The sequence below is a fragment of a genome, unplaced genomic scaffold, assembly GCF_019419815.1.
Source record: "Pyrus x bretschneideri cultivar Hongxiangsu unplaced genomic scaffold, Pyrus_bretschneideri_v1 Contig45, whole genome shotgun sequence".
Lineage (NCBI taxonomy): Eukaryota > Viridiplantae > Streptophyta > Magnoliopsida > Rosales > Rosaceae > Pyrus > Pyrus x bretschneideri.
In genome coordinates, this window is record NW_025999779.1 from 1,826,971 (window position 1) to 1,839,002 (window position 12,032).

General features: G+C 38.3%; 1 protein-coding gene across 1 annotated transcript; it reads left to right on the forward strand.

The window, feature by feature from the left end:
• The first annotated feature begins 3,972 nt into the window (after positions 1 to 3,972).
• LOC103965492 (ABC transporter B family member 1-like) lies at positions 3,973 to 10,127 on the forward strand. The gene is made up of 10 exons (XM_048567514.1): positions 3,973 to 4,577; positions 4,688 to 4,742; positions 4,872 to 5,047; positions 5,135 to 5,335; positions 5,459 to 5,718; positions 5,804 to 6,120; positions 6,219 to 6,442; positions 7,156 to 7,529; positions 7,649 to 8,363; positions 8,573 to 10,127. The coding sequence occupies exons 1-10, from the start codon at positions 4,128 to 4,130 to the stop codon at positions 9,860 to 9,862; spliced, it is 4,062 nt and encodes a 1,353-aa protein (XP_048423471.1). The 5' UTR covers positions 3,973 to 4,127; the 3' UTR covers positions 9,863 to 10,127.
• Positions 10,128 to 12,032: the final 1,905 nt, after the last annotated feature.

A 12,032-nucleotide genomic window follows, 5' to 3' on the forward strand; every position in this document is an offset into this window, starting at 1 on the left:
GTTTATAGCATTTGGTGATTGAAGATGAATAATGGGATCGTAACATTGTCAATTGCCGATACTAATCTACGTCTATTAATAAGAGTGGAGATAATTTTTACACTTTAAGATATAAACATCAAAAAGTTCAATATATACCCTTACATAATTAGTTAAGTATAATAATCGTAAAAAATAAGCTATTGTTCTTGAATTGCTACGATGAGTAAACTACGAGAACAATTGACATAGGAACTAAGTGGATCTACATCAAACTATAGGGACAAAATCATGATTTTAGCGTAATATAAGGGTAATTTTCAAATAAAAATTAAGACATTGAACCATTTGGATGAGTAAATGAGTTTTTATTCGAATGTTTTTTTTATTTTTTGTAAGGATAATTTTCAAATAAAAATTAAGACATTGAACAATTTTGATTATAAAATTTTTGTGATGAAGATATGTTAGTTACAAGTGAACGAGCTTTCTCCTCAAAAAAGAGAATGCAAGTATTACTCCCCAAAAGTAGTAACTGTAGCATATTTACCTTCTCCATCAGATTTACCTATTTCCATATTTTCTACTTCACCAAGTTCTCTATCCCATGTTAAAAGTAGTCGTTGGGGTTCAGTGTCTTCTAGTTCATGTCATTAATGGATCCTAACCTTTTCAAATGGAAAATGACTTACACAAAACATATCTACTGTCTATAGCGTTTTGTTCCAATAAAATCATTATTGTGAATGTCTTACCACACAATTATTATTAAATCATATAATACTATGTGACGTGAAACCCGTTTTATGTATGTATGTTGATCTCCTTAAAATGAACTATAGGATAAATACTGTAAATCTATTTGTATCGTGACATGAACTCTAACTTAAATTATAAATATTGTTATCAGGTTGTACCAAGGCTTTCTAAGATAAAATTTGAGATATAAATGAGATGATCACATCCAATATTAACCTAAGGAGGAAGTTAAAGACAATATCGATGCCTTACAAAAGATCTATCGAACTCTAATTATACACAAATTAATTCATCATACAGAAGTACTACAACACAAAGAAGAGAACTATTGCACCATTTATTACACTCATGAAACAAATATGACACAAAACCAAACAAGTGGAGACATAAATAAATAGGTGAAGCAGTGACATATGTAAGTAAAAACTGACCAGAAGAATGGGTGAAGGAAGGGCATGCATGTGAAAAAAATGCAACAGAAGTGGCATTTTTGAAGGCGGGAGTTACAAGAGTCGACAAACTCCCGCAGGCGAAACGCGAAAGCAAAACAGACAGAGCCTCTGCTAAACGAGACCTTGCAGAGGGAGAACCAGATACATGGTACTGTAAGCGTGAAAAGAGAGAAAGCTATCAAAACTCACTTTTCCTTTATTCCTTAAAATTAACCAAAGCTGAACAAAAAGAACAAACAATCCAGACTTAGAATGGCGAGTTTGATGTTAGTATAAATATATGATTGTGCCAAGAAAACAACTAATGGAAAACTTAGATTTAGTCAAGTTCGTTAAATTATTGTGCTCTCTTTTGAGTGTATATATATATCGTTATATAAAAAGATAACAATTGCAAACCTATATTCATTCATCGCTAAATCACTGTGCTTTCTTTCTTGTATTCAAGTTAGAGAATTCTTGTCCGCTTGATTAACAAAATGTAAAAAAAAATATTCTTCAATACTGCATAACATTGAATGATACGAAATAAATAATTAAGGTTAAAAGAAACGTAAATAAGTCATCTCAAATTTGTACACAATCCGAGTACAAAAACAATACTAAAAAAATTGAAACTCGAAGGTATTTTCAGGGTGTCAGATGTTAATCAGTTTATTGTATTTTAGCTGAAAAAAGGGGCTGACTTACAGCCCAGTTCGTTTATTAAACTCCAAAGCGTGATTTGAATATATTCACAGAGCCTGAAAGTATGAAACACAACAGTTGGCTGAATTTTATGCTTAAGTTGTTTAATCACTTCTTAAGCTCAGAGTCAGATTGTACTCTGACTAATTAAGTTAATTAATTAGGGAATATTAATCTTGCACCTAAACAAATCCAGATATTCGCTGGCATTTCTGCAAAAGATTAACTCAATCAAAATTTAGAGGAATCCTCAGATTTGTCCACCACTTACAATTTTCTGGAATCCCACTTGATTTTTTTTTTTTAACAATTTCAATTATCTAATTAAAAATAACTGCAAAAGTGGAAAATGGAACTTGGCTTTTTCTTGGTAAATAAAAATAGACCGTGGGTTAATTAACCAATTTTTTTTGACAAATTAATTTTATTTTTTTAAGTGTCCTTTTTTATATTGAAAGCAGCTAACTTTCTGGCAAGTTGCATTTTACTACAATGGTAGAAATGAGTTGTACCTTTAAATTTTAATGTGAGTTCGAAGTCTGTTTGCTTCCTAATCTGACATTAATCACTAACGCTATCATCTTATAAAAAAGAAAAAGCAGCTAACTTTGTGGGAAAATAGCAGAGTTTACATTGACAAAGTGAGCTCACCGTCCACAGTTTTTTCAGTCAACATTCAAAGAAAACGCAGCAATAATACAATTAAGGAATATTTACAGACCATAATTTAAATATTTGATAAGGAAGGGGTTTGATTGGGTGCCTTTTAAATAATAGAAGTTATTTTTTGGGGGGTGACGGTGGGGGTGGTGGTGAAGCGTACAGTGAGCAGCAACAACGCCGGATTTAGAGGAGATAAACAGAGAGGGGGAGCAGGTTTGAACTTTACAAGAAAGTGAATTTTTTTCCCTTGTGCGTGCTTTTACAATTTAACTTGTACAAGAAGCCAAAGTAACTCGGCCTTGAGACCTTCAACTGTCAATCTGATTTTTTATTTATTTTACAAACTATTATTCTAACAAAAATATTATTCGTATCATCTATTTGTACTATTATTTATAATATCTGTAATGAAGTTGGAACAGACATGTATTGGTAGACCTTACTTCAATATAGTAATAAATAATAAATGTAACGTTACTTTTATTCTAAACTACACTTATGAGATGGAAAATTTGAACTTCAATCTGTAATGAAGTTGGAACAGACATGTATTGGTAGACCTTACCTCAATATAGTAATAAATAATAAATGTAACGTTACTTTTATTCTAAACTACACTTATGGGATGGAAAATTTGAACTTCAGTCCAACAGCAGATACACTACCTTTTCTACCTGGCCTAACTTACGTCTCAACTATCACATCTACCTTATTTTTTTTTGTTTTTTTTATGGTCATAACAACTATTACATCCATCTAAGAACAAACAAAAGGAAGAAAAAAGTCAAAGTAATTAAAAAAATAATTACATCCATCTAACTATTCAAATTTAAATCCAACAGCTAAAGTAATTAAAAAAATATTTTATGTGTTTTATATTCTTTCGTAGTATTTCACGAGTTTCTTAGTGTCGGTTTAGTGATTTTTCAATATTTATCAGAATCTAAATATTTTTGGATTATAATATTTCCGAAAAATTATTTGCAGAATCTAAATATTTATTGGAATCTAAATATTTTTGCATAATTTTTTTTAAATTACTTTAAGAAAAAAATTAGTCTAAATTTATTTTTTAATAATTTAAGGCTAAAATATATTTTTTAATAATTTAAGACTAAAATTTTAGGCCATAAGGATTGGAGAAGAAAAACAGTTTCTAAGTTAAAATCCAAATTTTTTAAGCTAAAAACTGTTAAGTTTTAATCCAAAAATTGAAAATAGTCTTGAAAAAATAATACAAATCAGTGCTAAGTGTAGCATTTCTCTATAAAAAGTGAAGCAATCCCTCCCACCGTAAAACGCACCAAAACATGGGAGGCACCAATGGAAACAGGATAACGAAAAACACACAAAACAACAAAATTATGAGAGGGAGTGAAAGAAATCAGAGGAGAGTAAGAAGAAGCGAAGACAATGAGCTCCAAAAGCCACCAGGTAGATTGAACTGATAAAAGAGAGAGATAGCAGAGGAGAGAGAGACAGAGAGAGAGAGAGAGTAGAGAGAGGAGAGAGGAGAGAGGAGAGAGGAGAGACAGAAGAGAGAGAGAGAGTGTTTGGCTTGTTCATAAAGCTAGGAATTTTTTGCAAATGTCACAAGATTCTGAAGGGATAAAGACGATTGAGCAGTGGAGATGGTCCGAAATGCAAGGTCTTGAGCTGCTGCCTGATGCTGCCGATCCTTTTAAAACCAATCCACCAGCAAACCCATCAAACCCAACGGCAACAACATCAACTCCCCAGAGGGCAACAACATCAACTCCCCAAAGGGCAGACAGAATGGAGAGCTCCGAGCCCAAAAAGGACTCCACCGGCGGCGGCGACGGTGGAGAAAAGCCGGAGTCTTTACCTGCAGTTCAGTTCAAGGAACTCTTCAGATTCGCTGATGGGTTGGATTACGTTCTGATGGCAGTTGGGTCAGTCGGAGCTGTCGTGCATGGGAGCTCTCTCCCCATTTTTCTCCGGTTCTTCGCCGATCTTGTTAATTCTTTCGGCGCGAATGCGAACGACATGGATAAGATGATGCAGGAGGTTTTGAAGGTACTATATGAAACGAAATCTTAGCATGCTGTTATGAATGCGGTGATCGAATCAAAAGTTCAAAACTCCATTTTTTACTGACCTTTTTTGGGTTTGTGATTTTTTTTTAGTACGCATTGTACTTTCTGGTGGTTGGAGCGGCAATATGGGCGGCTTCATGGGCCGGTGAGCTTTTAACCGTTGGCTTTTTATTTTATTTTATTTTTCTTTTATAATAATTTTGGGTTTTCGTTTCTGGGGTTTTTGCTAATGCAAGTGAGGACTTGGGACTTTTTTTCTAAATTTGGGTTGCAGAGATTTCTTGTTGGATGTGGACCGGAGAGCGGCAATCAACAAAGATGAGGATAAAGTACCTTGAGGCTGCTCTGAGCCAGGACGTTCAGTACTTTGACACTGAGGTTCGGACATCCGACGTCGTTTTTGCAATCAACACCGATGCAGTGATGGTCCAGGACGCCATTAGTGAGAAGGTGAAGCAAGCGGAAAGTTCGAAACTTTTGCTCGAAAATTCGAGTTGGTAAATTTGGTTCTCATTTGGGATTGGTTTTTTCGTGCAGTTAGGTAATTTCATTCACTATATGGCAACATTTGTGTCTGGATTCGTGGTTGGTTTTACTGCTGTGTGGCAATTAGCACTTGTCACACTTGCTGTTGTTCCGCTGATAGCGGTGATCGGAGCCATTCATACCACCGCATTAGGCAAAATCTCAGGCAAGAGCCAAGATGCTCTTTCACAAGCAGGACACACGGTAGAACAGGTGAGAAAATGCAGCTTCCTTTTGCCTCATCTACGTCTCCGAGCTTCGATTTTTACTTGATTTGTGGAAAAATTTAAGCTGTTTTTGCATATGGGGTTTAGCTGATTTCTAGCCAAATTGCAGACTGTAGCTCAAATTCGAGTTGTTTTGTCATACGTTGGGGAATCGAGAGCGCTACAAGCATACTCGGCGGCATTGAAGGTGGCTCAGAAGCTTGGTTACAAAAGTGGATTTGCTAAAGGAATGGGACTCGGAGCAACTTACTTTGTAGTTTTCTGCTGTTATGCACTTCTTCTATGGTATGGGGGTTATCTTGTAAGGCACCACTTCACCAATGGCGGTCTTGCCATCTCCACCATGTTTGCCGTCATGCTAGGTGGAATGTAAGTACTGTGTTACGTTCGTGTGAGTTTGAAACTGTTTTACTTGTTAAATTGCTGTACGTTCATGCTTCTCTTTGATCAACAGAGGGTTAGGACAGTCTGTCCCAAGCATGAGCGCATTCGTGAAGGCTAAAGTTGCAGCCGCAAAGATTTTCAAAATTATTGATCACAAACCAGGCATGGACCGGAATAGCGAAGCAGGAATGGAATTAGAGTCCGTTACAGGACTAGTTGAGCTGAAAAATGTTGATTTTTCCTACCCTTCGAGGCAGGATGATCGTATCCTCAACAATTTCTCGCTTAATGTTCCAGCTGGAAAGACCATTGCGTTGGTTGGTAGCAGTGGCTCTGGTAAAAGCACTGTGGTCTCTCTCATTGAGAGGTTTTACGATCCTTCCTCAGGTAAATCATCCAGTCATTTCATTTCCAATGTCTTCGATCCAAATTCCGAATAGATGTTAACGTTGCTCCCGAGTTCATATATTTGAATTTGTGTGCAGGACAAGTGCTGCTAGATGGACATGACATAAAGACATTGAAACTAAAGTGGCTGAGGCAGCAAATAGGGCTTGTGAGCCAAGAACCAGCTCTGTTTGCTACCACCATTAAAGAGAATATACTTTTGGGCAGGCCGGATGCGGACCAAGTTGAGATCGAAGAAGCCTCCAGAGTTGCCAATGCCCATTCATTCATTATCAAACTTCCTGATGGTTTTGATACTCAGGTGAGCTAACTACGACAGTAACATACAATTATCATATTCACAAATTAGCACAGTTCAACGTGAATCTGAACCCCCTCTGAGATACATTTCGGACACCCGAAACAATTAGGATTGTTTAGAACTTAAAATCTCTTTGGATCTGGAGTGAAAGGAGCCAGATTCAGGTCAATTTCTAATGGCTTTTAGTTTCTTATATTATATATTATTAAAGATGCATTAAGTTATTTGGTCAACAAACAAGAACGGACTTTATCTTTAGGTTTTTTTTCTTTAATTTTTAAATAAAGGTCAATGTGGGGAAGCGTTTGGTCATGTCTGCATTTGGTAGACAGTAACATGGTGCAATCAACAATGCATGTGCAGGAATCATAAGGCTTGGCATGTCCATGGTGAAACATTGGACTGAATAAATAGAAGGGAATATTTATTTAGATTAAATAATAGCAAGTTCAAGACAAAAGAAGATACAAGGAAGAAAACTGAAGTTCGATTCCCCCTCCCCATAGATTAGAGCATTTAGAATGTCGTCTTGTAACAAAAAAAAAAAAAGTACATATTTTGTCTGGGATTAACGATTAGACTAAAACCTGCTGTAAAACTTTCATCTCTTTCTATAGAGTATGTCTGAGATTAAATAAGAATTATTGAATTAATGGAAAAGTGAACTTAAGTGTAAAATTATACGCAAATTAACGATAAGTTGAAAATGGCAGGTAGGGGAGAGAGGACTGCAGTTGTCTGGAGGACAGAAGCAGAGAATAGCCATAGCTAGGGCAATGCTGAAAAACCCAGCAATCCTTCTCTTAGACGAGGCAACAAGTGCATTGGACTCTGAGTCGGAAAAGCTGGTGCAAGAAGCCCTTGACCGGTTTATGATTGGAAGGACAACTCTTGTCATTGCCCATCGCCTTTCAACCATTCGCAAAGCTGACCTTGTAGCTGTTCTCCAACAAGGAAGTGTTTCTGAAATTGGAACCCATGATGAACTTTTCTCGAAGGGAGAAAACGGTGTCTATGCCAAGCTCATTCGGATGCAAGAGATGGCACATGAAACTGCTCTCAACAATGCGAGAAAGAGTAGCGCAAGGTAGGGTCCACACATTGTCGATTCATGATTGTTTCTTGAACATTTATTTATCTCTACTGTAAATGCGTAGTTTTTAACTTGACAAATATATGTGCTTATCACGGTTCTTCATTTTGCAGGCCTTCTAGTGCCAGAAACTCTGTGAGCTCACCTATAATTGCCAGAAATTCCTCATATGGTCGATCACCATACTCACGTCGGCTATCAGACTTTTCTACTTCTGATTTTAGTCTCTCCCTTGATGCCTCATATCCCAATTACCGGCATGAAAAACTACCCTTCAAGGAGCAAGCTAGTTCCTTCTGGCGCCTTGCTAAAATGAACTCTCCTGAATGGGTTTACGCTTTACTTGGGTCAGTTGGCTCTGTTGTTTGTGGTTCTCTAAGTGCTTTCTTTGCCTATGTTCTAAGTGCTGTCCTCAGTGTTTACTACAATCTGGACCATGCTTTCATGATCAAACAAATTAATAAGTACTGCTACTTGTTAATTGGACTTTCATCAGCTGCACTAATCTTCAACACATTGCAACATTTCTTTTGGGATATTGTGGGAGAAAACCTCACAAAACGGGTGAGGGAGAAAATGCTGACAGCAGTTTTGAAAAATGAAATGGCTTGGTTTGATCAGGAGGAAAATGAGAGTGCCAGGATTTCAGCAAGGCTGGCTCTTGATGCCAACAATGTCAGATCAGCTATCGGAGACAGGATTTCTGTGATTGTACAGAACACAGCACTCATGCTTGTTGCTTGCACTGCGGGATTTGTTTTGCAATGGCGCCTCGCCCTTGTCCTCATAGCCGTCTTCCCTTTGGTTGTTGCAGCCACAGTTTTGCAGGTATTTTTTTTTTTCCAAAAATAGTTCATCAAGCATGCATTAGAAATCATGGGAAACTAATCGAATCTTGCCACATTCAAACTGGACATTTAATTGGGGGAAAGAGTATACTCTAGTGAAAATTGATGCATGTTCTACTCTTTTTCCCTGATAGATTATCTGTTGACACGGTCATGTAATTTACTGGTCTGTTGGTGAATTTGTAACAGAAACTGTTCATGACGGGTTTCTCTGGAGACCTTGAAGCTGCACATGCCAAGGCCACCCAACTAGCTGGGGAGGCCATAGCCAATGTAAGGACTGTTGCTGCATTTAATTCAGAGGGAAAAATTGTTGGTCTTTTCACCAGAAACCTCCAGATTCCACTACGCCGGTGCTTTTGGAAGGGCCAGATTGCTGGAATTGGATTTGGGATAGCTCAGTTTGCACTTTATGCTTCCTATGCTCTAGGTCTTTGGTATGCTTCCTGGCTAGTAAAGCATGGAATCTCCGACTTCTCGAAGACAATCCGAGTTTTCATGGTCCTCATGGTGTCTGCAAATGGTGCAGCAGAAACATTGACCCTGGCACCTGACTTTATCAAAGGTGGTCGAGCCATGCGATCAGTGTTTGAACTCCTTGACCGCAAAACTGAAATTGAACCTGATGATCCAGATGCTACTGTAGTCCCTGATCGTCTGCGTGGGGAAATTGAATTGAAGCATGTAGACTTTACTTACCCTACTCGCCCTGATGTCCCTATTTTCCGTGACCTCTCCCTCCGTGCCCGAGCAGGCAAGACTCTTGCCCTTGTTGGTCCTAGTGGATGTGGTAAGAGTTCAGTCATTGCGCTGATACAGCGATTCTACGACCCAACATCAGGACGAGTTATGATTGATGGGAAGGATATTCGAAAATACAATCTGAAGTCCCTAAGAAGGCACATTGCCGTGGTTCCACAAGAGCCATGCCTCTTTGCTACAACCATATACGAAAATATTGCTTATGGACACGAGTCAGCAACTGAGGCTGAGATCATTGAAGCTGCAAATCTGGCTAACGCTCACAAGTTCATATCTGCATTGCCGGAGGGATACAAAACATTTGTTGGGGAACGGGGAGTTCAGTTATCTGGAGGACAGAAACAAAGAGTTGCAATTGCCAGGGCTTTATTGAGGAAGGCAGAGGTTATGCTTCTTGATGAGGCAACAAGCGCACTTGATGCTGAGTCGGAGAGCTCTATTCAAGAGGCACTAGAGCGTGCTTGCTCGGGAAAAACCACAATTGTGGTTGCACACAGACTATCAACTATCAGAAATGCGCATGTCATTGCAGTGATTGATGATGGAAAGGTGGCAGAGCAAGGATCCCACTCCCATCTATTGAAAAATTACCCGGATGGGTGTTATGCGCGCATGATACAGCTACAAAGATTCACGCACACCCAAGCCATTGGAATTGCATCAGGTTCAAGTTCATCAGTAAAACCGCGAGAAGAGGAAGAAGGAGAAGGAAAGTAAGGTGAAGTCACATACTAGTAAAGAGGAGTATATGCCCACATACCACCCCTTCTGATTTTTTGTTTTTGTTTTTTGTTTTTCTGTTTTTGGTATAGTAATAGTATCTTTCTTCCACCACCAAAACCCCAACAAACCCCCCCCCCCCCAAAAAAAAAACTCCTTATTTTTACCATATATATGTTTCTCTACCCTTATGAATCTTTGAAGAGAATGATAGTCGGCAAATATTGAAATTGATAATTAAACCCTTGTGGATTTTCACCAAGAGATTCTTAGCTATCTCCAGTTTTATATTCTCTGGAGTCCAGGTCACGTAATAAGAGATAGAGTTATATAGGAGCCAGGAGAGATACAACCGGTTACAAGACAGATTCTCTTAAACTCTAACCTTCACAACATGATGACAACTCGACGTACAAACCCACGTGTGCATGCTTTAATTGTCAAGATCAATCGTGCCAGGAATCCAGTTGGTGTTTCACAATAATGATTAGCACCCCTGCAGTTTGAGTATGAATTGGATAAACTGCGTTAGAAATCCATCACTGTCCAACACTGATCGCATGGCAAATGGGTATAATGGCGTCGGATGTAGACCTGGGACTGGGATAAAAAGGAGACCTGCATGTTAGGCTTTTGATTAATTGCATGTCACTGTCCAAACTTTGAACTTGATTGGTCCATCGGTCTGTGGCGATTTGAAATGGTCCAATCCAACCCAGTCCAGATCTGAATAGGATAAATGCATGTATATGTGATGGAGCTTGTGGGGGACAGTATTATTGAGTTATTTGATGCCCATGTGCATGAGTTTAAAGACAGAGAAATGGGAGGGAGATTGAATACAGATGAAAAAATAGACAGAGACCCAAGAGGTGGAGGGAAATGAATACTTCAAGTGAGTGGCTGGTAGTGGACGAAGGCTGAGAGAGAGAGAGAGAGAGAGAGAGAGAGAGAGGATGAATGTATGGCATTAGAAAATGACATGGTAATTTGAGAGATTTTGGGAAATGAATACTTCAAGTTAGTGGCTGGTAGTGGACAAAGGCTGAGAGAGAGAGAGAGAGAGAGAGAGAGAGAGAGAGAGAATGAATGTATGGCATTAGAAAATGACATGGTAATTTGAGAGATTTTGGTGTTTGATTTGTGGGTGGCATGTGTGTGTGAGAGTGGCCCTCCACCTAATCTCTGTCCCAAGGGAATACAAGGTAAATATATGAGTGGTAAGTGATGGGAGAAGGACTGATGAATTGGGCAAGTCAAGGTTGTAATGTTCTAAACAAATTATGCATTACCATGTGAAACTTAAAATAAGCGACATCGTGTTATTAGTTCAGTATATCACCTTGACGCTTCTAGGGTATATCTTCTTTAGAGGAGGAGATCTAGACAAAAATTTACTGGCACCACCATTCTAGAGAGCGTGGTTGGAGTAGCAGTATTAAAGTAGTACATTACTTTTCAGGCACTCACACCTTTGTAACTGGTTATCAAATAGCTGCGAAGTAATTATTTGAAATCAAATTTAACCAACTATTTGCTAGCATTCTTGGAGATGCTTGAAGCCTGCCTGCCCTTATTCATTTACCATGAATCATTTTGTTTGCATATCCTCCCCTTTTGAGATAGTGGAAAACACACACTGCTTTTTAGTGCTAGTCTGCCACAGAATCGATATCCCTAGTCTGAAACAGAAATGGAAAAAGTGAAAAACAAATGGAAGAGACAAGAATGCCAGATCCTCAGGTTGGATTACAGCAATGTTTCCTTCTCAATCAGAGAGTAAAAACTGAAAAGGGTGCAACTCTAACTATGGAGACTGAGGATTTTTTTGGTATGCTCTCGAGAATTTTGTTCATCGGGTTTTTAGGCCCTTAGGTCTAAAGGAAAAAAAATCCGGTGCATACGATACAATGGAGCATAGGGAGAATTTTCGTGATTGAGCAATTGAATTTAATCATCGTGTAATGATTTTAATTTTTTTTTCTCTATTTGTTAGTTATTTGGGGTGCTTATTGGAGTAGAGACACTTTCTTCAATAGAAGTCAAAATAAAAACCTGCTCAGAAACGGAAGAAAAGGTGGTATGCTTTGACTGTGGGGCTAGTAGAATAATGAGCCCATGCTTCCTGTGTAGGATAGAGTCACTCAGATACTTCCACAAAGTTTAG

Excerpts from the sequence above, each read along its gene's own strand:
- LOC103965492 (XM_048567514.1), top strand. The coding sequence starts at position 4,128 with ATGTCACAAGATTCTGAAGGGATAAAGACGATTGAGCAGTGGAGATGG. Across the intron at positions 6,443-7,155 it reads CTGATGGTTTTGATACTCAG|GTAGGGGAGAGAGGACTGCA; the intron begins GTGAGCTAACTA and ends TGAAAATGGCAG. Across the intron at positions 8,364-8,572 it reads TTGCAGCCACAGTTTTGCAG|AAACTGTTCATGACGGGTTT; the intron begins GTATTTTTTTTT and ends AATTTGTAACAG.